Source organism: Crassostrea angulata, chromosome 7, assembly GCF_025612915.1.
Source record: "Crassostrea angulata isolate pt1a10 chromosome 7, ASM2561291v2, whole genome shotgun sequence".
NCBI classification, from domain to species: Eukaryota; Metazoa; Mollusca; class Bivalvia; order Ostreida; family Ostreidae; genus Magallana; species Magallana angulata.
The window spans coordinates 13,624,619-13,651,146 of record NC_069117.1 but is presented as its reverse complement, the minus strand read 5'-3'; the positions used below and the strand labels follow the sequence as shown (position 1 = coordinate 13,651,146).

Sequence of the window (26,528 nt, the reverse complement as noted above, 5' to 3'; positions counted from 1 at the left end):
GTGTAATGTATCACACATCTGTATGTGTCGATCCTGGACTCACTTTGTAGTTGGAGACGGAGGCTGGTTTGTAGGGGTGGTCACTCTCGATGATGGCGTAGTGCTGGGAGGTGGTGCCGTTCTCTGAGCTGACATCAGGGGCAGGGATATAGCGGGGGGACAGGGTGTTCAGCTGGGCCACCTCTGGGAGAATCTCCTGTATAATTCCCAGGATCTGTACCGCTCCCTGTAATAGAAGGATATAACATGTCTCCATTACATACATTACTGAGACAGTAGTCTAAAGTTGAAGTAAATCACAGATAACATAACTGTTTACAACAATCCAGTTTCCCTTTTCTTTGAAAGTGTTTCTATGATCCCATAAGTATTTCATGTATCTACAAACTGTTGCACATTGAACTCCCATGATTATGTTGTAATCACAAAAATTTGATTCACAAAAACCAAAAAATTTCAACCTTTGGACAAAAATTAAGACAGACTAAAATATTTTAAAGGATGAAGAAATCAGCAATGTATTTAATAAAGGTAGCTCACCCTAGGATCCTGAGAGGCGACAGGTCCAATGTAAGCAAGAATCAGTGGCAGCAGAGATGCAAAGATGTTTGATGATCCCAAGACGTCTACTGCCGTACCTACAGTGTACAAGTCATACAGTTGTAAGCCTGTAGCTACATGTATTTTTCAAATGTACATTATAATCTACACATAAAACAATTTACACCTGTTTTAACCAATATGCTTTAAAAAGAAGTGTGTTGTTGAGAATGGACAGGTTGTTGGCAGTGTAAAAAAAAACAAAATTTCATATTATGTAACTCAAACTGCAAGTGTTCACTGATGCATAACCAGTACTCTAGCTTAAAAAGATAAACACAGTACAAGAGTTGAATGCGTACCCTCAGCAGCATACTGGGCCCTCCTCAGGACATCAGTGGCCACTCGACATATTGCACTGACCATGTCAATGGCATTTTTGCGAGCTTGCAGCTCGGCTAGAGATTTGTTGTTCTGATGGTAATTCTCGCCTTCTTGTGGTGCACTAAAACAATGTAAAAAGTTTGTTATGGTCCATGATATATACATGCAAATATTTTCATTTACTGTGGAATCATTTAATTTCGTGGAGGCCAATTTTCATGGGTTGTGGGTATTCTGCTGATTTGTGTGGATGTAATTTGGTGGATGCATCGGTTTTCAGTTTCAGTAGGAAAACTTAATCTTTTATAAATAGTTTTGGTTGACAATGCTTCATTTTTTGGGGGTCATTGGTCTCCTTACCTGTAATATAGGATCTGGGGAATCTGTCCCCGCATGTGATTTGTTCCATTAGTGCTGAGGGAGCAAGCCTGGAAGGAGAAATTGGTGCCATCTGGACACCGGACCTTAGCGATTCCTCCATCTCCATTTAGTGTCCGCATACTGCCATGGTTCTTCAAGCGCAATGTGTACTTCATTCCCTCCTGCAAAATAAAATATCAAAATACCTCAACTCTTGAGTATGGAGAAAAAAACCCACTGGAAAAGCAAAGCCTGGAGAATGAATGATTTTATAACAAATCTGTACGATATTCACAAATTACAAAAAAAACAACTAAATATTCTTAAACGGTGTTAAGTAAAACTGTAAAAGAGACCTTGATAGCTATGGGTCTCTCAAACTTGATCTCTGCAATGTCATTGACACAGTCATCATGGCCGTAGGCTCCCTTCACAGACTCTATGACGTTCCATCTCTGTGATGGGGAAGGGTTGTTGATACCATCTCCTTGCTGAAAGTGTATCAAAAATGTTAAATAACTGTGGAGACCTTGTTAGATTTAAAAGACCAAGCAGTAAAGATTGCATCATTGAACTCATTATTTTCAAATTTTTAATCTGATACCATACCTGGAAGGAGTATAATATCTACTTAATTTCTTGGTTCTATTCTTATAAACCACATATATTTTCTCAAAATATCCTTATAAGTTAAAAATATACATGTATATACAACAAACCATGTACCTACATACAAATACTTACATCATCCAGGAGTTCTAGCTCGTAATTATATTGTCCATCTCCGCCATACACACACACTCCTGCCACCAGAATTCCTGGCTTATCCACGGAGAAAGTGATGGCATCCGGACTTCCATTCCCGCTATTCCACATGGCATGCTGACTGGTTCGTGTGAAGCGATTAGGGGTCACCAAAAGTGGGCGTGTGGCTGTACCATGGTCCATCTGGTACAAAAATAAATCTCATTAAACTATGGAATTTCTTAAACATGGATCTGTGTAGCTGACCAACTAGACTTAATTATTAAACTTGAATGTTACAGATTGTGTAAGTTAATACACATTTTCTCATAGTACAGGTAGCTAGACATTTTTGTTTTAAAAACATCCTCCAAAAAGACATTAGTCAACAGTTGATCCAACAATTGTCATGTCCATCTTGTGTCACCATCCATTGATAAGCTTGATGAAAACATAATGCCAGCCTGTAACAAGTTTGTCTGGCCTCTTGACCGGTGACTTAGACAATTCTGACCTACAAACAGACCAGTGGCTGTGACAAGTCAGACTTACTTCAATACCTTTAACTGAGACTTTGACAAGTCTGACTTACCTCCAGACCAGTGGCTGTGACAAGTTAGACTTACATCCAGACCTTTAACTGAAACTTTGACAAGTCTGACCTACAAACAGACCAGCTGCTGTGACAAGTCAGACTAACATACAGACCTTTAACTAAGACTTTGACAAGTCAGACTAACATACAGACCTTTAACTAAGACTTTGACAAGTCAGACTAACATACAGACCTTTAACTAAGACTTTGACAAGTCAGACTTACATCCAGTCCTATAACTGAGACTTTGACAAGTCTGACCTATAAACAGACCAGTAGCTGTGACAAGTCAGACTTACATCCAGACCTTTAACAGAGACTTTGACAAGTCAGACTTACATCCAGACCTTTAACTGAGACTTTGACAAGTCAGATTTACATCCAGATCTTTAACTGAGACTTTGACAAGTCAGACTTACATCCAGATCTTTAACTGAGACTTTGACAAGTCAGGCTTACATCCAGACCTTTAACTGATACTTTGACAAGTCAGACTTACATCCAGACCTTTAACTGAGACTTTGACAAGTCAGACTAACATCCAGATCTTTAACTGAGACTTTGACAAGTCAGACTTACATCCAGACCTTTAACTGAGACTTTGACAAGTCAGACTTACATCCAGATCTTTAACTGAGACTTTGACAAGTCAGACTTACATCCAGACCTTTAACTGATACTTTGACAAGTCAGACTTACATCCAGACCTTTAACTGAGACTTTGACAAGTCAGACTAACATCCAGACCTTTAACTGAGACTTTGACAAGTCAGACTTACATCCAGACCTTTAACTGAGACTTTGACAAGTCAGACTTACATCCAGACCTTTAACTGAGACTTTGACAAGTCAGACTTACATCCAGACCTTTAACTAAGACTTTGACAAGTCAGACTTACATCCAGATCTTTAACTGAGACTTTGACAAGTCAGATTTACATCCAGAACTTTAACTGAGACTTTGACAAGTCAGACTTACATCCAGATCTTTAACTAAGACTTTGACAAGTCAGACTTACATCCAGATCTTTAACTGAGACTTTGACAAGTCTGACTTACATCCAGGTCTTTAACTGAGACTTTGACAAGTCAGACTTACATCCAGACCTTTAACTGAGACTTTGACAAGTCAGACTTACATCCAGGTCTTTAACTGAGACTTTGACAAGTCAGACTTACATCCAGACCTTTAACTGAGACTTTGACAAGTCTGACTTACCTCCAGCCCTGTGGAAGTGGCAGACAGTTCACTGATAATGGTGGCCAGCAGGGAACAAGTATTGACCACTAGGATGCCGGGGTAGGTGGAGGTTTCCTTACTAAGGGCCTCGCGGACAGGAAGAGTCACAATGGACAGCAACTTGTCCAGGATCTCACGGAAAGTCACATGATTGGTTAAAAGTCCCAGAGCCTGTCACATCAGAAAATTTTTCTTAAATTATTTTCAGTTAAGAAGATGAATAATTTGAGCAAAAAATTCAAATTGACATCTTCAGCTTATGTGTGAGGGCAACCTTTTAATGATATTCATGTATTGGTACTTGTATTTTAAAAAAATCTCAAAGAACTAGTCCCTTATTGAACATCACACATAATGCAGGGTAAAAAGAAAACAAGACAGGAAAGACTGCATATCAATTTTGTTTTTACCTCATTCTAATACAGCTCTTACATTCCCCCTAATCATTTTTTTATGCAGCTCTCAAAATCTTAACAAGTCAGATTTGAGAGCCACAATTACAAATCAAATTTCTTTTATATAAAAGTTTCTTTTTTTTCAACCAAAGAAAATTACTAAATATATTACATTATCAAAATGTTTTTAATCATTTTCTAATCAGCAAATATTAATTTAATACAGCTATAGAGATTAAAAATAGCTCTTCCCCAAAAATTCTCACAACAATAACTCACAAATTTTTCAAACATCAAACTTGCTTAAATGTTAAGATTCTAATTGGAAAATGTATCTCACAGAGTTTTTGCATGCTTAAGGAAGCTCTTTACTATGTTATTCAAATGAAGGGGAAAAACTGTATGCTAATCAAGCTTTGGCCTGGTATTATACTGGATTTTTTGGAAACATATCTTCAACTCTAAACTTGTATGCTTTCCTTCCTAAACATCATTAGTACTCATAGCTCCAAAAATCTCTGAGTCAGATGCTGAAAGGGAAAACCGAGCAAAATACACATAAAACAAAACATGCAAAGGGCATGAACTCCAATCCGACTTGTTACCTCATAATGAAAAGCTGTCAACTGAGAAACAAAGAAAATATAAATTAGCAATTTACATATGCATTAAAATCTGGATTATAGCAACTTGTGAAATCTATCCAATTGTCTAGGTTTCCATGCATTGTTAAATTTACAAGTTTGATCTAAAGGCTTAATTGCAAAATGACAGGCATGTGTTTATGTACATTATTCCATGCATGTAAAATAAGTACAGATTTATTGGTACATTTGCTAATATAAAGTACCAAACAAATAAAAATATTGTCACCAAAATTAATGATGATTTCAAAGTACTACAACTTCCTTTCTCTAAGCAATAGCTCCTTTAATCAAGTGGGCAAAAAAGCAGATGACTGTAGATAAAGAGGGAGTCCAGTAAATAGGGTTTTTAGAATATGTCATTATGTGTAGTAGTTGATGAAGTTATGGATTCTAGATTTCCTGCTAATGATTCAAAGCTAGTTTTCTTTGTAGCTTGTGAATTGTGGGTTCACTCACATATTCGTGAAGATCTAGAAATATCCTAGAAGAATTCTGAACAAGAATAAAACTATATCAGGTCAAAGCACAAGAGAATCTAGGTCAGGTTACTTCACACTATCTACATTGTACATTGTAGGTAAGCAAACTTCATCTACTGCATGGAATGTTAGTAATTGTGTAGTTAAAATAACAGTTAGTAAATAACCATACATTGCTTTCAATAGCTGTATACATTTATGAAGAATACATGTGTACAAGAAAAAGTACTTTTCTTTTGTTTTAAGCATTAAACAAATGATACAGATCTTAAACATTATTATCTATGTTATAAAAAAGGAACAAACATCAGATCCACTAACCTCCACGCGGGACGTCATGTGACTGACGAGGATCGGGAAGCGATGCACCTCTCCCATCCTGGCCACACTGTTGGTGTTGTCGTCCATGATGTCGGACTGACGACGGAGGAACTCCTCGGTGGCGGGCTGACAGTTGATGGGCATGATGCTGGTCAGCTTAATGGTCGGGTGACACATGGCCTCCATCACTGCAGCTAGAAGACGACTGTAGCCCGACACGTTCACCATGTCCTGTACAGAACGAAAATCATGGGATGCTTATACAAGTACTGAATTTAAAAACAAATTGTTGTCACTTAAAAGTTTGAACATTAATATTTATACACATTAACAATAATCTAAACATGTATGATTGTTTGTTATCAGTGTTATTTCTTCCAGTAAATAACAATCATAGTTAAGCATAAAACAGATACTCTGACAGTTCAAAATTTATCATTAATTTACATCCCCCTCCCCAGAGCAAGCTAGTTACTCACTCTATCAGGGATCAGAATGACTGGTTTATATTAGGTATACATAAATAGACTTACTGGCTCTAACTGTATCAGGAGATCACAAAGACAGTGCCACTTGAGGTTTCCTGTTGGGAAGAAAGCATGGAAACAAGCACAAAATGTCTGGTGACATTCCTTCAGAATTTCCTCTTTCAGGGGCAGGAACTCCTCCCGCTTGCCCGGTTCTGTCAGAAACATTTTGACATTGGAGGCAGCCTTGACCTCATCAGCCAGAATCGTCTTCAGCAGGTCCTGTGTGTTTCCAATGCACTCGGCCAACTTCATGGTTTCTGTGATAGCTTTTTGACTAGATGCTAAAAAGATAATTGATAGCAATTATTAATTATATCTCAGTATTCAAAAACATGTACATATGCTACTATACCATCTAAAGCATTTCAGTTCAAACTATGTCAGGGGTGGGGAATATTGATATTCCACCATCAAGTCTGTGAAATTAACTTCTGTCTTTGCTATTGCACTGTTATGATATAATTTAAGAGAGATTTAGAAGTTTGAAAGCGACAAAGTCTGCTGTCTGTACCTCCATTTGGATAGATCTGAGTGACATAGGTTTTGATGAGCCTCAGACAGGCCCTGGTGATATAAACGAGTCTCTGGATGTCAGCCAGTGCAGCTCCCAGGTTATTTCCCTTTAATCCATCTGTCTCTAGCACAGCAGTGTTAAAGGAAGTCCAACTCCAGTCCAATAGTTTTTGTAAAGCCTCAAAGTTGTCCTAGAAAGACCAAATCAAGCGTTTAAAATTTATGAACAAAAACCTTAACATGAGTTCAAAATTATATTTGACTTGCCCTTGTTTCATATCATCCTCCAATGGACCACGAAATTTTACACTAAACATACAAAAAATTAGTTTTGAAAGTATCATTACCTATCCATTCATTTGACTTTAGACATGTACTTACCGGTGAGACGGAGCATGAGAACTCAGAGCTCAGGATGTGGGCAGCCTCCGAGTGGTCCACCTTCCTCGGGGTCCCTGGACTGTCTCGAGAGGGAAGTCTACAACAACCATACACTTATGAGTACTAGTCAGATGTTTACAGTTAATGGCAGCGTAACTTTATCATTATGTTTCATGAAGAGTCATGGATTTATACTGAGGGACAGCTATATATGTACATGAGATGTTTATCATTTTCCTTTGACTGCTGTAGGTATAATCTATACAAACCTGTAGAGAAGCTGTGGGATCTGCCCTGCATTGACATCAGTTCCATTGTTTGATTTCTTGGAACTTTTAAACTTGAAGATTACTCTGAAATACAAAAATATAAGGGGTGTGCCTTAAAGTACATTGGAAGTGCTATAATCTTGAGAAAACATTGTATCATTGGATGATGTCAAAATTAAGATACAATTTTTAAATGCCCATTTGTTGAAGTAATTTAGTTAAATACTGATACAATATACCCCATCCCTGTCATCTCAAAACTATGCTTTGACTACCAGTATTAGACACCCTTCCTTGGGCCCCACATCCCCACCTGTACTTACTGATCATCTGTGGTGACCACGGACTGTCCCGTAGACCCACAGTCCGAGCTGGGACCAGAAATTCTGGCCCAGGCCACATACCAGGAGTTAGCATGGATGGGGATAGGCTCATCAAACAGCATAGCATACTTCTCCCTAGAACAAAACCAATGAGATGTATGATGAATTTTGCTTCTTTTTGCAAAATAAGGATTTTTTTCTTCACTTTTTTTTATTTGTTGAAATTAACTTCACTTCACAAAATCATTTCTTTTTAATTGAGTGAACCAAGTAAGATACTAGGCATACTCCGCAAACAAGAGGCCCATGGGCCACATCGCTCACCTGAGGAACAATAGGTATGATAAAATCAGCTCAATGGAGTCATAATACAAACTATCTGGACAATATACAATCATTCATGTAAATCCTGTATAAATAAAATCCATTTTCCCCTGGATATTCTTATGTTTATAATCATTAGTCCCTTTTCTAACAGGATGATTTTATGGTCATATCATGTGTTGAGTATTGCAGTTCTCAAAAAGATCCCTAACAATAGTTTATATATGGGATGTAAACGTACAGTAAACTCTCAACCTTCTCGTGAGGCCAAAGAATTGTCCTGGGGCCAAAGTCTTAACAATTATAAAGAATCATCTGGCTGATTAGTTTCTGAGAAGATTTTTAAAGATTTACCCTATAAATTCCTTTGTTAAACTTTGACCCCCCCCCATTGTGGCCCCACCCTACCCCTGGGGATCATTATTTTCACAACTTTGAATCTACACTACCTGAGGATGCTTTCACACAAGTTCCAGCTTTCCTGGCTGATTAGTTTCTGAGAAGAAGATTTTTAAAGATGACTCTGTTTATTCCTATGTAAAACATCGACCTCCCATTGTGGCCCAAACCTACCCCCAGGGGTCATGCTTTTCACAAATTTGAATCTACACTAACTGAGGATGCTTCCACACATGTTTTAGCTTTCCTGGCTAATTAGTTTCTGAGAAGAAGATTTTTAAAGATTTACTGTATATAATCATATGTTTAACTTCAATCCCCCATTGTGGCCCCAACCTACCCCCAGGGGTCATGATTTTCACAACTTTGAATCTTCACTACCTGAGGATGCTTCCACACAAGTTCCAGCTTTGCCTTCGAATTAGTTACTGAGAAGAAGATTTTTAAAGATTTACTGTATATATTCCTATGTTAAACTTCGATCCCCCATTGTGGCCCAACCCTACCCCCGGGGGTCATGATTTTTACAACTTTGAATTTACACTACCTGAGGATGCATCCACACAAGTGTCAGCTTTCCTGGCTGATTAGTTTCTGAGAAGAAGATTTTTAAAGATTAACTGTGTATATTCCTATGTAAAACGTCGATCTCCCATTGTGGCCCAAACCTACCCCCGGGGGTCATGATTTTCACAAATTTGAATCTTCACTACATAAGGATGCATCCACACAAGTGTCAGCTTTCCTGGCCAATTAGTTTCTGAGAAGAAGATTTTTAAAGATTTACTTTTTATATTCATATGTTAAACTTCGACCCTCCATTGTGGCCCCACCCTATCCCCAGGGGTCATGATTTTCACATCTTTGAATCTACACTACCTGAGGATGCTTCCACACAAGTTTCAGCTTTCCTGGCCAATTAGTTTCTGAGAAGAGGATTTCTAAAGATTTACTCTATTCATTTGTTAAACTTCGACCCCCCATTGTGGCCCCATTCTCAGGTGAGCTAAAAAGGTTAAGTTTACAATTCAATAAGTTGGTTTCTGGAAGAACAGATTTTGAAAATTTTCGTAATAAATATTGACAATTTTTTTACTTTTTAAAGCGCTAAGCATAGCTCAGCCCTTTATTGTCGTTAGACTTCAACTTCCGGTGCATCGAATAACCGCCCCCTCTAAGCAAAAGTATACATCATTTAAACTGGTTAGGGAACCAGTTTCAGGGGTTTATGCACATAACTGCACGGGCTATTGTGAATCTAATTTACGGGTTATTGTGAAATTAATGTACGGGGCTTACATACATCATTGCAGGGACTGTCATGCAGTGATGAGGAAATATAGTGCGTATACAGAAGCTGAAATGCTATATACATATATCTGTTATATACATACAGAAGCTGGGTTAGCGCTTTTCAGTACTATCAGTACTTTGATTTAATCTTTAGCTTTTAAGATCTGTGTACAAACATAGAATTGTTAGCAAATCTCTGTATCTTGCTTATAATTCGAAGCAAACACTCAAAAATGGTTAGTAAATAGAAATTGTTAACAATTAAACACAAGAAACATGCACTACATGTATAACAAATAAAGAACACAATTTATTTTTTCGAAATGAATCATATATATACATGTATATACCTACATATTTCCGTAAGCGATATCAAACTCTATTTAAACTGAATAAACTAGAGAAAATGCCGAGCATCTCAACAAAAACCTATTGCATTAATCTACCATTACACAAAAAATAATGCCGAATTACCGATAGAATGAATTGTATTTCAGTACTCCTACATCAGATTTTGCTTAATTTGCGCAGGTAAACAGTTAACGTAACTGTTTGATTTACCGAAGTCTCTGTTTGATTTGATACGTAAAAATCACGAAATACAGACGACAGTTTCCAGGTTACAAAGCATAAATAATGAAAACGAAACGAAAATCAGAACAAGCTAACATCAACGTCATGTGTGAAAACTGTCAACGCATTGAAATATTTAGCCTCAATTTACTTCACAAAATCGGCACCAATATATTTTTCATGTTTCAAAAATTTCCCTTCATACGCGAACTGTTGCACAACAAGCAAATTCATCATAGTCAGATCGACCCTTTTTCGTATAATGTCATGGCTGCTTTAAACAAAGAACCTCGTTTTAGAAGTATGGAATACGAGTCTTGGTAAAATGGGTAAGCAAAACCGGGCCGTGGCAAAATAAAAGCCGGGGCAGATCGGCAATCGTCAATTCCAAATACGCATTATTTTGCAGCAATATATACAGCAAATACAAATATACTGGTCCATCAAATATCCTGAAATTTTAATGAGATTGGCAGATTAATAACTGCTTATCTTTTGTTTTGCCCAGGCCAAGTCTTGTCTACCCATTTTACCGGATGCCGAATCCGAGGCTATTAAACTGATTGAAACACGCCTTTCCTTTATTATTATTTTCGTAATAACTCAGATTTGAAACAGAATTAGACCTTAATTTTTGCAATTTATATTTTCCTTCCCATAAGGATAATTTATGCTAAACTACGTTGAATTGGAATCAGTAGTTCTTGAGAAGAAGATTTTTAAAAATGCACCCCCCTTTTTCTACAGTTTCAAGGTTTTCTCCGCTTTGAATACAGATCGGACTTTTATTTCTGCAATTTATATTCGCCCTCCCATAAGGATGCTTTGTGCCAAATTTGGTTGAAATTGGATAAGCGGTTTTAGAGAAGAAGTTCAAAATGTAAAAAGTTTACAGACAGACAGACAGACGGACAGACGGACGACGGACAAAAAGTGATCAGAATAGCTCACTTGAGCTTTCAGCTCAGGTGAGCTAATAAAACAAACATTTAGAAGACATTTTCAAAGAACTACAAAATGTACAAGTACCTGGCTCCACATTCAAATGCCACTTCATCTGTCTCCCCAATCAGCTCTCCATCTCCTTCATTATCCCCACCATCAGGGCCCAGGTCAAACAACTGAAAAACATTGCTCACTGTTCAACATCTCATAATTCACATTACTTCATCCATTTCTTATTTCAAAGTTAAGATTACCAGTAAAAATTATACAGTTAAGCGTATTTTTCTCAAACATCAAAGCACTTGGTTTACAAACCTTTATCCTGCCATAGTATTCTCCCCTTCCACCGAAAAGTCCGAATCCTCCCAGAAGGATATCGGTGTCTGACATGAAGCGAACGGCTTCTATGGAATGTCCTGAGTAACCCCATCCACCTCCATGACCTGTCAACAGCCACATTTAGTTAGAAATTGTCAGACAGAGTGTTCATATTTTTAAAAAAACCTTAATTGACCTACTTCACTCCCATTTGCACTTATATTATGTAATCTGTTCTTTTTTTTTTACATGAATGGTTCTGATTTAATGTACAACACTACCAAGACTTCCAACAATCTGAAATGTACTCACTCTCGAAGCGGTTGACCATGGTGAAGTCATCTTTGGTGTAAACTTTAGAGGTGGCCTGTTTCTCCTTGGTTTCCTCCACAACTGTCAAGTTGGCCTGTTGGGCCATGGTTAAGACATCCAAACACCCTACAAACCAAACCAAATATAAGGACAAATTTGGAACACCTATCATTTCTTATCACACTGATCATGATTGATGTAAATTAGAATGAACAAAAGATTTACATGTACATATAGTTCTGACTGACCTAACATATGAAGGGCACAGTGAGATCTAGTTGTACTGCACCCAGTTCTGACTGGAACTGCTAACTCTGGTTCAAATAGGTCACAGGTCAAAGCCCGAGACTCTGAGGCCAAGCAGTTGTAGCAGGACACCTCATGGTTACTGGGCAAGTAGCTAAAAATAGATTATGTACTGAATGAAAATGTTTTCATGTTGAAATTTTGTTCAGTTTTTCTTACTTCTTCAATCAAATACATATGGTATACCAGCAGGCAATTAACTTCTAAACAGTACAGAAGTACATGTAATGAGCATTGCTGACCTCCATAACACATCGTAGACTGGATCCAGACAAACAGCATGCTTAGAGAGATCCTCCTGCTCCGCTCCCCCCAGACTGAAACATGCACAGATAATGCCTGATTAGTTACATAATAGGGTAATAATTTTTTTTCTTCTCATAATCAAGAATTCAAGATGGATAACATGGTTTCTTGAGGTATATGGAGTTACATTCACAGTGGTGTGGAAAATACAGTTAAATCATATCAATTTAAATGGTACACATATTGAATAATAAACAGCATAAATATTTCCCCATTGACAGTTTTTACAATTTAATTTCTACAATTTTACTTTGATATCGAGGTTCGTTACAGACTGATTATCTCCAGTACCTGCGACAACTCCCGTCCACCTTGCTGATCATCAGACATTTCATCAGAGCAGTGTTCTCCTCTCCAATAGGAATCAGACCTGTAAAATCACGCAGTCTCAGCAAAACACACAGGAAACAAGAGGTAGAGCACCAAATAAAAGAAGTCAAACCTTTCCACCATTACTTAATGACAGTTCTGATATTCTTGTTACAATTTAAAACATTTAAAAACTGCATTACCTATGCTTTTCTGGTTGGCAAACACTTTGGAGGCTGCCAAGATGTGGGCATTGATGAGGGACTCATCAATTCTCAGGAATGTCTGGTCCCCATTTGCTCCAATCCAGGTGGCTCTTCTTCCATACCGGGCCCCTACACATCATATAATACATATATTAATTACTAGAGCATGTAAATTTTCATTCATTTACTGAAACTAGAACATTTTATGTTTTGTTTTTTTTTGTTGGGGGGGGGGGGGAGGGGGTTAAAACAATTTAACCAAACAGAACTCCAGATAAATATTTTTCTTTCCCTCCTGAAAAATTCAGATACAAATGCTGAAATACATGTACACATATACCTGACCAGCTGAAAACCAATCATATAAACATGTACATGTTTTTGTAATCACCAAAATAAGGAATCCTTAGATGGAGTAAAAAGATCTGAATCAAAATATAGCTGTAAACCCTATATCACTCTCTTTTGATAACATACCAATGCTTGGCACAGGGCCTGGTACAGCATACCACAAAGCTTTCTTTGACATCGCTCCGGCTTCATCTGGTCCTGCTCTGCCTAATGCATGTTTCTGTAAATTATGAATACAACCTTGTTATTCTCTACACAAAGCAATGATAAATCCGATACAAGTTATTCATTGATTTTTGGGCTTTCAATTCTGGTGTTTAGATTACCTGGTGGTTTCCAAATGTATACACCTGTCCATTGTTCAGAAGCACCACAGTATGGTGGCTACCAGCAGCTACCTGAACAGCTGGGTGTGGAAGCGGCACCAACACAGGGCAACCCCTGAAACAACACATTCCGTTAGATGACAAAGTCAAATACACTTTACCAACACAACCTCTGAAAATGCCTTTCTTAGTTTGAACCAATGTATGTTACATCTTATTATCAGTTTTGCTTCTGTCTGTTAACTCATTACTGTGCAATCATTTACAATCGAGGGTTCATTTTTCACATTACAATTAATGAACATGCATAAACATTTGTATTCAAACAATTTTTTGAATTCCGTAAATTAATATTCACATATAATAGTACATTTTGGAGAGAATAACTTAATGGGTAAGTGGTATTCACAAAGTCACTCAATTACATTACTTATTGAAATCTTAAGAAAGATTCCACTTGATGAACTTACTTGACGGCGGTATCTCCCTGACCCAGCTGCCCGTACTGGTTACTGCCGAATGTATACACCTCCCCACTCTGTAGCAGCACCACTGAAACACACAAACACCCAGGTATATGTACAATTACTCCTCTTGTTTTAGACATGATATTATTTTATCAATTATATATCAGAAGTCTACTGATAATAATATGCATGATTTAGTGATACTTGATATAGATCTAAGTTGTCAACTTACCGGTATGGTGTTGTCCACAAGCTATCTGGATGGCTGGGTTGTCAGCCCCGCCCACATCCAGCTCTGTGGGAGGGAGGCTGCTGGTCTTGGTGTAATCTGTCTCTTGGTCTGTTAAATCTGTTCATGACACAAACACTTTTTCAAAAAGCTTTAAACTTAAGAATCTAACAAAAACTTAAAGAATTTTTAATCAAATGTACAAGTACAAACCACATCTATCAAAATTTTACTTATAAAAATATACATGTATATGTAGAGAGTTGATAAAGTTGTCAATTCTTTGTGCTTAAGGTGGCTCACTACACCTTGAGATATTTTCTCAAATCAGCAGAAAATTACTTGATTATGAGAGATATCATAATGGATAAGACGTATTTAAGTCAAATAGGCAAAAAATGTGCAATTTTAGATGAAAAATTACATTTTCAAAAATTTAATTCAGTTAACATTAACAAAAGCTCCCGGCGGATTCGAACTCATGATCTGCGGTTCAGAAGCCCAATACTTAAGCCACTGAGCTACAACGATATACAACCAAATCGAACGATATAAACAGTTTAACAAAACATTTAAATCGCCATCTTGTGACGTGGTATCTTAAAAAGTATAAGCCTGGGTGTAGTGAGGTACCTTAACTTTATTTCTACTTTGCCTGCATGGATGTACTTTTTCAGAACCAGTATTGATTCAAAACAAAACATTTTCTAGTTGATGAAAGCCCGAACCTTTCTTGCTTTTGTTTCCTTTCAAGTGCATCAGTTTCTTCCTCAGATGTGGGGAATCCAGAGACTTAAAGAACTGTTCTAAATGAGCAGGAACATTTTTGCCTACAGAGTAGGAGAATAAAACCTGTCTTTACTGAGAACAGACACAATGAATAAAATTTAAACAAAAAATTTAGATACCGTAATTTGCCGACTATGATAAGCATTTTTTCTAGAAAATTACTTTCATTGTTAGAAAGTTGTGTGTATTATACACAACTGCATATTATATTCGGCAAATTACTGTACATGAAATTTCAGGCCACAGAAATAAAAACCCATGCATACACCACTGAACTAAAATAAAACAAGTCTCTAAAACCTTCTTAGTTCATATGCATGTACCTAGCATGAGATCAATGCTGAGTAGTTCTTTACTTTTCTCCAGTATTTGTCTGTCAATATCATCCCCGTCCATGTCTGGGGCCTCAGCTGCACAGGTCCGACACACCCCACACTCCGAGCACCCCGAGTCCCCTGCCCCACACCCACAGGCTGTCCCTGGGTTCCTGTCCGCCTGACCCTGGTTGACACAGTCTACGCCGTAACCAGTGCACCTCCCACACACAGAACACAGCATACACATGTCATGCTTCCACTTGTGTTTCCCTGGAAATAGTAGTTAAGAAAATACATGTACATCTTCAGCTCAAAGTATATGAACAGATACATGTATATATGAACAGATATAATTTTTTTGTGCAAATAAGTGTTTATTTCAAGTTAAAATTTATTTTCAAAATTTTAAATTGCTTCATTTAGTAAAAAGTTTTAATGATAACCAAGGAAGTTCCTTTACCTGGTGGACAGATGTTCTCATCAGCCTCCGTCTCTTCCTCCTCATCAGCCATTGTTACATTGTTCATCACTAAAACAAAAGACAGAATTGTTAAAATACTGCACTAAGGAAAAATCATTGCAGAAACAGATAGAGTAATGACTTCTGTTTGTAATGTGAAGTTTATAGAAAACATTAAACAGTAAGAGGCTTATAGACTTTATACGATGAGACACTGACCCTCTTTGCTGGCCGCTGATGGGAAATCCCTCCCACACTGTCCTTTGTTGTTGATCCCAAAGGTAAAAACCTGACCCTTACTGCTTAGCGCTACCACATGGGCCTTGCCTAGGGCAACCTGGGATACTTCATGCTTCTTTAAGTCTGTAACTAAACCTGCAAATAATTGTAACACAATTCATGGCAGTATTTTTATGAAAGACATTTACAAGTAACAGTCCTGCATGGAAAATTTCAACAGAAAAATAACAAAATGTTTATCTATGTTAATGCCTTACCACTGCTTTGATCACAGAAGGTGGTGTCCTTCCCGAAAATAAAGAGTTGTCCTTCCTTGGTCACTACGGCACTACTTCCATTGTTACAGGCTGCATACACTACAAGCCTTGTTTCCAACCGAATCATCTTTCTGGGTTTGACAGCTTTTGGTTGTCTCCTGGCTTTTGCTTTACAAAAGAAAATAGTATTATTTCAGATACCAGTTGATTTATATAAACATAATCCATTATTTGACTTCTGTTTTACTACTGATTTTTAAAAAGGGAACAAGAAAAACACATGCAAAGGACAGTTTTGAAAATCATCTTCTCCTTGCACAGTGAAAATTTGAATCAGACATGGGAAAAAATTCAACTAATTTTAATCCTAACAAGCAGTCTAAGTTGATGCAAGATTTCTTGAATCATTTTGTGGGACATTGGTCAGATGTTAAGATGAGATGTCGGTACAAAATTTTTAGTCTTGACAAATCTTGCCAAGATTATGGTGTCCCCCTCACTTACAGACACTGGTGTCCCCGTCTTCTCCCCTCCGAGACGTCCCCACAAAGAACACACTCCCGTCCTCCGCTACCATCAGAGCATGAAGCCCCTCGTGTCCAGTGACCACCTGTGTAATCTTGGGGGACTTAGTGATGGGTAACTCCGCCCACTTCCCCTGGGCGGGGCCTCCTTGCTTGATACCCAGGCACTGAGACTTGCCAGTGTAGATCACCTATTAATAAAGATGAATGTCAAGCTTGCCTACTTCAATAGATTACATGTATTAGAAATATGTGGATACATGGATAATGCAGCAATGGAGATGTATCCAAACCTTTCCACCAACAGTTCTGATCAGAGCAAACTCTTTCCCAGCAGTAATACAGGCCGATTCTTCATCATTGGAGGTTACTGAATACAACAAGTACAAAAATTGATGTTCAATACATAATAAGAATAGACATTAACAATCATGTATAAGTTCTTTAAAGCATACATGTTAAAAAAATCACAGGAACTTACAAACATCATTCAAATTAGTTGCAGTTCTTGAGATTTGATATTCACTTTGTGGAATCATGAATGTACACATACATGTTATCACTTTGAAAGGATGATCATCTGTGCCAAGAAATTTAAGTTTAATGTCGATGAACCACTTACCAATGGGGTGTCGGTTGATTTCATTATCATAGCCTGACTGGCCCAGCACTTCTAGACACTTTCTGGTTAGTTTTAGTGGAATCTCATTCACAACAGTCATTGGAGTCTTGTTAGGGTCAAACATTCTCACCACAAATGAATCCTATATAACAGACCAGGGCCAACATTACATTAAATTAATTTTCCACTATGCACATCATTGTTTAAGAAATAGTATAAAATGTTTATCATATGTATACAATTGATAAAACTAGTCCAACATTTAATCATCTGTGCAAGTCTTACATCCTTTGCAGCAGCTATCTGGCCAATGTATTCTCCATCACTGAAGAGAGCACTTGGTCCATTGTTTTTCCCTGAAAACATTTATCCATATGTAAACATACATAGACTCCTTATAACATAAAAAATTTAAGAAAACTTTAGTCAAACTTTATATGTATGCAATAATCTATACCAGTACTTACCATCCATTTTGCAGGAAGACAGAACTTCTAAAGATTTTGGATCCACCACACACAACTGGGGATGGGCATTATCATCACAGCGACAGAACAGCTTTCCCTGTGACACAGAAAACGCCAAATTCAATTTTCGTTTCTCTTGAAAGCATGTGGATGACAACCATATATCTGACTGGTCAAAGTATTTTTTCAATGTACACACACTTCTCTGCAGACTCATTAATTTTTGTCCTGTATCAGCAGTATGGGACTGTTGATGCTTTCTGACTGTCATCTTACATGCATAACTTTTAAATAAAATACATGTACATGTACTTACCCCTGCATAAGCCAGCCAAACATTAGCAGTTCCTGGAAAATCTTCTCTCTGTTGATACACATGTCCCTAAACACACACACATGTAAATGTAAATACCTTTTTTAAGACCCTTTTTTAAAAAGAATTCTTAAAGTGAAATAGTGAATTTCAACTACAGTTAACAAAGGATATGGATGCTGCATTGACTAATACCTTGATGGTTGAGCCATATCCAGACCCGACCTTGAACAGTCCACTGGAGTTTAATATATACAGATACTGGCCATCACAGGATACAGCACTAGGAATGTTGTTTAAACCATTGGCTGCAAAGAGAGATTCATTGAATTACTGGAAATTATAAAACTAATGCCTTTGAAATTAATATTGTTATATCTTCAATTCTTTATAACTGTATATTTGTATTTATTCTAAAACTGGTTGGCTATAAAGTATAAGAATCATTCTCCTGTCACTACCATTTATTTGATGAAAAGTAAGTGAAAAAAGTAGACATACAATGTAAAATGTACAATGCACCTTGTAACCCAAAAATTGGCAGACATTATATTCTATATCAAATGTTTGTCTTACTTGTTATCATACTTTCATCAAAATAACCTCAAGGTATCTCTACATTTCTTATATTAAATCAAGCTCCTTTAAAAACCCAATAGCGATTATGAAGGTTGTTGAGAAAAATATACCAGGGTACATGTATTTCAATATGTTAATCAACTCTTAGCTACTTTCAAAAAGTTCTTTCAAGAACAAACAGGCTATTAATGATGTAGAACCATCACACATATATATACTTGCAACTCAAAAACCATTACCACATCCTTGCATACAGCAGAATATAGCAGTAAACAACTATCAGATAACAGTGAAAGCTTGGTGTCTCTAGCTGTGTCTCATACATACTGTGATGGTGACCCACTAGAGCCTCCACTTGGAACTTGTTGATCCTGGCCGCTGCTTTGATTCCCTGACTGAACCAATCAGGCAGCGCTGATTTACCAAGGAGTACGGCCTGTACGCTCCTCTGTAACAGGGTCAGGATACCGGGCACCTAACACAAAATACACATACATGTATTTAACACCTATTTGTAACATATCTACCAGAAAAAATACAAGTAATTTATTTTTTCTGCTAAAATTGAGAATCAAAGCAGAAAAAATAAATAATTTCTGAAGATGCAGACTGAAAATTGTAAATGAAAAAATAAAAAATAAAAATACAAACCACAATGTGGTAAGACAGATGAGGTCGAGGGTTCATCAGTATGGCTGACACAGCAGTGAGTATTTTACTAGTGTCCCCCAGGGCTATCACCAGACTAATCAGGGAGGAGCAGGCCAGGGATGGCAGGTCTGGGTCAGGGCCAAGGTCACAGGTCAGCTCCATCAACAGCTCAAACAGCCCAGCTGATTAACCAATCAGAATCATCATCACATTTTTTATTAATTATCCATTCATTTTTTTGAAATGATGAATTTTGGAAAAATGATACACACACAAATCTTAAATAATCTTGCATTTAAGCAATTCTTTACATTTAATTAATACAGCATTCATTTTATTGTAAAGAAAAAAATTAATAAATCTAATTCAGCATACTAAAAAACAGATTAATGGAGTAATGTTGACTTACAGACCACATCCACTGGTTCTGACTTCATGCTCTCGGGGTACTGGCCCTGTAACAGGTCTAACAATGCTCGCAGGGCCTTCACACACAGCTCTGGGTACTTGATTCTGGTCTCTCGAATCAACTCAAACACACCACAGAGGCCAAGACCAACAATCTGTCAGATATAAAAAAATCCACTAGCAACTTTTTAAGATTTGTGATTGTTCTAAATTAAGGTAATAAGAGAGAAAATAATAACTAACCCACTGAAAAAAGTATATGTACAATGTATTGATAAATCATATGTTGTCAGAATTATGGAGCTTGTGAATTTACTTTTACTTGTATGTATTATTAAACTAAACCACAGCTATCATCTTTTCAGCACTGAATAAATGATGTTAGAATATCAATGGTGGCACAGTGGTTCATACCTTTGGCAGTTTAATGGCCAGCTCTTTAGACTTTTCCTCCCCATCTTCATCGCTGTCTGAGTCAGTGGTGGGGGAGATACTCTGGTGATAGATATGGGTGGCCTCATTCATGCACTGTTCCAGCACTGTTTGTCTGACCGCTGCGTACACAGTGAACAGGGATGGGTTGGCATAGAGGTCAACACTAATCCGCCTGATCTCTGTCGACTCGGGACTCTTGTCTCTTTGCTGAGTGAAAAGAGTATAATATCTCTCAAAGTTCATTTGAACACTTGCATTAAAAATTTACAAATATGGCATCCTTTTCATAGCATATAAAAAAATTTAAATATGGAAAATTGGGCAAAATTTCTGAAATATTGAATAGTAAAATGTAGGATATAAATAAATAATCCTAAAAAGTTATATAACAGTAATCTTATTAAATGAACGTACCTTGTTTTTCTTTTCTTTTGATTTGAGTTTGCTTTTCTTTTTCCCTTTCCTCTTATCATTTTTCAGTTTCCTTAAAAATATAAAACTTTGTCACATAAATTCTGATATTGTACATCTTTAATTACTTCATACACCATTTTTCTACATAAAATATAGGGCTCAAAGTAGTCTTTTAGACAAAGTCGCCAAATGGCAACCTACTCTGAATTTAAGTCGCCATTTTCAAATTCAGGTCGCAAGTACTAAAACTTTGTGTAGCATTAAGATATCTGCATATTTTCTTTCATTAAATGTACTGTAAAAAATAATAAAAGAAGTGTGTTCAATTTGATAAAAAGGCTTTATTTATTGTTTCATGTATGGCAAAAATTAATATCCAATCAAAAATGACACATCATACTCATTACATGTATATCAATATTTTTTGGCACTAGAAGTTTTCTTCTCATTGTTTCTTGGGAGACAAGTCTACCAAATCTTCAAAATTGTACATTGTTTTGATTGGATACGTAAAAAGAATATATCGAACGAAATTCTTTCACATTGTCGTAACAAAATAAGCTTAGCTTCTCGATATGTTAAAGTCTCGTAAACATTACTAAACATATTTGTCTCAAGCAGTTTTGCATATAAAACTTCCATCGGATGAAGTCTTGTCTTTGTATAGATTCATATAGGACTGAAACATGCCATATTGTTTAAATAGTCTGCCATTTTGTTTATTTTGAAAGATTTGAACCCGGTGTAAAAATTTTGAAAATAAACCGGGCGGATATTTTTGGTCGACTGGCTTTTCATTTAAGTCGCAAATCCTGAATTTAAGTCGCATATGCGACCTATTTAGTCGCAACTTCGAGCACTGAAATATCATAGATGGTTTTGATATGTAAATGTACGTGTACATGAAATTGGTTAGTGAAACGAGTAAAATCAACATGCAGAAACTGAATGTCTCTGTACAGTTATCCTGAGTACTATCTAATGTTGCTTTCACAAAACAGAAAAGAGAGGAATGTAACAAAGTCAAACTAGAATATTTACATCTACTGAATATTTCTTCCCCTATTTCCTAACCAACCAGTTTTGTTAAAACAGCTTTACAACAAAACCGTTTCACATTCCAACAGGTTTTGTTCAATTTGTCTACATTTGAATTTTTGCATTCCTTTTTAAACTGCCTTGAAGTCCTTATACTGACACAGAGATCTTATTGATATGGATTTTCTATATCATATTCTACTTCTCTGCCTTAATTTCTAAGAATTGTTACCTACATAAATCTATTTACAAAATATACAAATGCTCTTTAAACTATTCATCTTAAAAATCATTATCTTATTTAGTACATGTAATACCATTAATAAATCCATAATTATCAGGACAGAGCAGTGTAAACTCAAACTTACACAAAACGACACATTAAATAATAAAGGACGATTCATCATGGATATGTTAGAAAGTTAATGTCAATAATTCTTTCTTTTGAAGTTAATGCATTGTAAATAGTTTCGAATGATATTGTCATCTCATAATCCCAAAACACTGGGTTCTAAATATTTAATCATCACCTACATGACCTAGCTTAATTCATTTGAACAATTTTAATGATCAAAATAAAGGTGAAAAAAAGAGATGGATCCGCATTCTAAAATTAAGCTTGAAGTCAAAACAGTCTTGTAGGAAAATAGTATTGAACAAAAAAAAAATGAAAAATAAAATAAAGAATGATAACAATAAGAATCAAATCTGCATTTCAAGACAGTTTCAACAAGGATATGTAAGAGATAAAATATTATGATACAATTGGGCAAAGACTCATGGTGGAACATGCAACTTTATTTATCTCTAAACTCTCTAATACTTTGCAAATTGACATACCATGTAAAGATAATAGAAATTTGATACAATTCATTAGCATTATTTATAGGGGATTAGTCATTTCCCAGACATCTTATCTAACATCAATTTTGCTCGAGTCCTATATTTATTTTAATTTATGTGGTCCTCTCTTTTTTAAAATCATTCAGATATTATCAAACATCCTTAGCACAATATCAATGAGGCTGAGTGTGGCAAAACCAGAAAATTTTAATAAATATTATGCATGTATGAAAAAGACAATTCCAATTTTAGAAATAAAAATTGAAAGATCGGTTCACTTCCAGACTTATCCTTGCTCACAAATTCCCCATACTTACTTGTTCTTGATGCTCTCTTCGTCACACCACTGAAATAGGTTGTGGAATTTGTCCCTCAGAATATCCCCAGCCAGGAACTTGGCCAGTTCGCTCCTCGATGCCGGAGAAATCTGCAAAGTCGCCATTTTTTCTACTAGTTTTCATATAACATATCTAACCTACACATCCTGTGACTCAATGCAACATTTACGCGATTCAATTTTCTTTACAGTAAGATTATTAACTGTCTTTTTTTCACAAGACGTAAAAATAATGTCATGCAAGAAATGAAAGTACGGTAGCGAAGTGTGCATAAATTAACAAAACGAAAATATATGAAGGTTGTCTTAATCATATATCATGTACATTTTGATAATGAAAAAAACCCTATATTTATTCATCATTATGTTCATATTTTAAGCTAATTATAAAATAGTACTTAATGCACTTCTATTATTATTTTCGTTTTTGGGGGGAAAATCCATGTTTTACGGACTTGTTTTGGCGCGGATCTTTCAAAATTGTCAAACTTCAGACGTTTTGTCTTTTAAATATAATAATCAATTGTTATATATAGCTTACCAATTGAAGTCATTCCATTCATGCAAGCAAGCTAATATGTTTTACGGTGCGACCGTTGGGGCGAGCACAGCATGTGATCAAACAATGAATTATAATAAATTAAGAAAATAAAATTAACAACGTGAAATTTGAATGCCAAAAAATAAAACATACCTATTTTTCAGTAAATTTTCATTATTCATAGTTTATAAGATTTGTTATAATTTATTTATTTATATGTAGAACAATAGTTTAATCTCAGATACAATGTTGTTAAATAATAAAGATTTTAATATATAAATATTCATTGCACTGCATCTCCTCTTTTAAAGTGATTGTGATTATGATTGATTGATTGATTTCCCCCTTTTTTTTTGCAGTAGACATTTTTTCTTAAACTTACATATAAAACTTGACTCATCATAGAGCCCCCCCATGCTAAATTTTTTTTCATTTTTGTCAATTTATACATAGAAAATCGACTTACCATGGATTTGCCCCTCCACTTAAAAAAAATAATTAATGTTTAATTTTATTTTTAATTTACGCTTAAAAATATTTGCTTATCATGTTAAAAGAACGCATGTAAGAAATGGAAGTGAAAATAAAGAAACCATTGAACTGCTAAAGAGCTGAAGGATTAGAATTTTCATGATTTATTTTCTTTTTGCTTGCAAAGATTTTTTGGATGAGGCTGCCATCCACCTCCTTTAAAAAAAGGCGCTGCTACGTATATAGCTGCAGGACTGTAGCTCCCGGTCTGAAAAAATTCGGATGGACGACCTGGGAGCTACAGTGCCTCCCATAGTAAAAAACTGCAATTTACGGCGCACAAAAAATTGCGCTAAGTTTGGACTTATTAACCTTATTTTCACACAAATTCTGTAAAAATAATTAGCACCATAAAATTCTTCAGCAAATCTACCACTGATATCATCACTTAACTTGCCTCAGACTTTCTCTTAAACATGATAACCGACCTCGGAAAATGAAGTATGTTAATTTACGTCGAGATCGAGAGTCGCCATTTTTAAATGTAAACAAACTTGCACCACTTTAATTGACAGGGCAAGGGATAGTGTTTAAAAGAATATCAGAGGCAAGTGAAGTGACAATATCTGTAGTAAAATGTCCGAGGAATTTTTTGGGATTAAATATTTGTACAGAATATGATCGTAAATGAGATTAATCAGTCAAAACCTAGCGCATTTTTTTGTGCGCCGTAAATTGCAGTTTTTTACTATGGGAGGCACTGTAGCTCCCTGGTCGTCCATCGGAATTTTTTCAGACCGGGAGCTACAGTCCTGCAGCTACTACGTATAACGTTACGTTTCAGGAAATTACCGTAATTATAGTGAATAAAATATTTGTGAGCATTCATCCAAATTAGTGCGATTTACATCTGAAGAAATGTCCTTATTCGTCAGCTGTTCTTTATCTTAGCCTTTGCAAGATTTTGAGAGGATTTGGTCATTTCAGCAGATTTACAATAACTTCAATTAGAGTACTTTCCCCTTATCAGTGCTTATTGTGACGTCAAAGCTGACGTTGGTTAAGTGTCGTCTTACTCTTTAAAACTCCCCTGAGAAATAAAAGTATGCGAAGTATACTGTTTTATTTACTTAAAAAGCATGATGTTCTTAAAATTACACATCTTATAAGCTTTTCAAAGGTTTTACTTTGATTCTCGGGAGAACGTGATGTTGGAACGTGAGGTTGGAAACCATTGGTACTATGAATTGTGGGTCAAAATTTACTGACTCCGAAAAAATATATCGGATCAATGTGTAAACGTTTGTGACGTCACACGATTATTTTTGATTGAAAGTGTACTGAGGTGAACTTTAGAGGTAACATTGACTGTATGTCGCTTACATCGTTATTGTTTTTACTGTCTAAATTTGTCTTGCTGATTCTCGTGAGAGTGTGAAGTGATAAAAATTGCCATGATTACAGGGAACTACTGGGACGATTAAAACGATGCATTACTGGTCCGATTTACTGACGCCAAAAAAATCCGTTGAATGAATGTGCAACTATAGTCCGAATTTTCTATTCACACACGCCTTGCCGGTAGAGCTCGCTTCGCGCCGGCGCTGCGCGCCGGCGAGCTGCGCTCGCTATAAGTATACGCATATTTAGTACGTCCCACTCAGCAATTAAAAAATGTCAACATAAAAGGCCATTGTTTGAATTTCTAATACGATACAGTATAAGCCTAGTAATTTTGGTAAGTGCAGCTTTAGGGTCAGACGTGACCTATCTTCCATTTTTTCCTATCTCCACAATGTGAAGATTTCCACTTCGTAATTTTATAATTATATTTTTCTGTTATATGATTTTTTTTATTTAGATATAAAGGTGTTCAATTAAAAATGTATAGTATGGCTTTATTTATAAGCATTCAAATGCATTTTGCATGCTATTTTAAGGAAAATTCGAAATGTTCTAGCTCGGAAAAGAGCCTGGTAATGTACCCTAAATTTTTGGGAATTAATCGGTTTAAATGTTAATAGATAAGGAATAGAATATCAAGGAAAATTATATAAAGTTGATGAACGTCTCGTGTGTCCTCAACAGTTTAAAAGAATCTTAAGTTTTCGAAAATTCAACTCAAATCTCGGAAATTACTCTATTTCCCACCTTTAAAAAGTATACAGTCATGTATCATAGTGTCTCTTTTTATATTTGCATATCTTGCACTGAAATAAACGACATTTTTTCCGGCTAGGCTTAGACACATGAATATGATTTAAATAAAATGTTAATCTGGTGAAGTATCAATTTCAAATCTGATTATTTCTTTTAAACTGATATCGATTTATCCTAGCACAGTTACCTTTCAAGAAACGTTGAATTCTACCGCTTGGTTTTTGAAAGGGGTCATCTCGAAATATAAATAGTCCCCAATTTTCCTAATTTGTGGAGC

General features: G+C 36.1%; 1 protein-coding gene across 2 annotated transcripts in view; it reads right to left on the bottom strand.

Moving 5' to 3' along the window:
• Window positions 1-23,334, bottom strand: part of LOC128191831 (E3 ubiquitin-protein ligase MYCBP2-like) — a 49,547-nt gene extending 26,213 nt beyond the window's left edge. Inside the window, exons 1-43 of one of the 2 annotated variants that reach the window (XM_052864144.1) lie at window positions 23,060-23,334; window positions 20,862-20,931; window positions 20,427-20,654; window positions 20,014-20,167; window positions 19,605-19,786; window positions 19,281-19,428; window positions 18,570-18,682; window positions 18,378-18,443; window positions 18,062-18,158; window positions 17,880-17,950; window positions 17,595-17,736; window positions 17,266-17,342; window positions 16,953-17,163; window positions 16,449-16,616; window positions 16,171-16,326; window positions 15,952-16,020; window positions 15,498-15,761; window positions 15,114-15,215; window positions 14,389-14,505; window positions 14,160-14,241; window positions 13,690-13,804; window positions 13,490-13,583; window positions 13,010-13,141; window positions 12,789-12,867; window positions 12,434-12,508; window positions 12,134-12,285; window positions 11,886-12,011; window positions 11,571-11,698; window positions 11,340-11,431; window positions 7,722-7,856; window positions 7,399-7,482; window positions 7,130-7,226; window positions 6,747-6,939; window positions 6,239-6,516; window positions 5,706-5,936; window positions 5,362-5,397; window positions 3,843-4,034; window positions 2,029-2,232; window positions 1,641-1,775; window positions 1,285-1,466; window positions 903-1,045; window positions 541-638; window positions 44-226 (exon numbers count right to left, since the gene is read on the bottom strand). In XM_052864144.1, coding sequence (XP_052720104.1) covers window positions 44-226; window positions 541-638; window positions 903-1,045; window positions 1,285-1,466; window positions 1,641-1,775; window positions 2,029-2,232; window positions 3,843-4,034; window positions 5,362-5,397; window positions 5,706-5,936; window positions 6,239-6,516; window positions 6,747-6,939; window positions 7,130-7,226; window positions 7,399-7,482; window positions 7,722-7,856; window positions 11,340-11,431; window positions 11,571-11,698; window positions 11,886-12,011; window positions 12,134-12,285; window positions 12,434-12,508; window positions 12,789-12,867; window positions 13,010-13,141; window positions 13,490-13,583; window positions 13,690-13,804; window positions 14,160-14,241; window positions 14,389-14,505; window positions 15,114-15,215; window positions 15,498-15,761; window positions 15,952-16,020; window positions 16,171-16,326; window positions 16,449-16,616; window positions 16,953-17,163; window positions 17,266-17,342; window positions 17,595-17,736; window positions 17,880-17,950; window positions 18,062-18,158; window positions 18,378-18,443; window positions 18,570-18,682; window positions 19,281-19,428; window positions 19,605-19,786; window positions 20,014-20,167; window positions 20,427-20,654; window positions 20,862-20,931; window positions 23,060-23,184 — 5,826 coding nt within the window. In that variant the 5' untranslated portion in view covers window positions 23,185-23,334. The remainder of the gene's footprint in view (window positions 1-43; window positions 227-540; window positions 639-902; window positions 1,046-1,284; window positions 1,467-1,640; window positions 1,776-2,028; window positions 2,233-3,842; window positions 4,035-5,361; window positions 5,398-5,705; window positions 5,937-6,238; window positions 6,517-6,746; window positions 6,940-7,129; window positions 7,227-7,398; window positions 7,483-7,721; window positions 7,857-11,339; window positions 11,432-11,570; window positions 11,699-11,885; window positions 12,012-12,133; window positions 12,286-12,433; window positions 12,509-12,788; window positions 12,868-13,009; window positions 13,142-13,489; window positions 13,584-13,689; window positions 13,805-14,159; window positions 14,242-14,388; window positions 14,506-15,113; window positions 15,216-15,497; window positions 15,762-15,951; window positions 16,021-16,170; window positions 16,327-16,448; window positions 16,617-16,952; window positions 17,164-17,265; window positions 17,343-17,594; window positions 17,737-17,879; window positions 17,951-18,061; window positions 18,159-18,377; window positions 18,444-18,569; window positions 18,683-19,280; window positions 19,429-19,604; window positions 19,787-20,013; window positions 20,168-20,426; window positions 20,655-20,861; window positions 20,932-23,059) is intronic. The other variant, XM_052864145.1, reaches the window with a different exon arrangement.
• Between the last annotated feature and the right edge of the window lie 3,194 nt (window positions 23,335-26,528).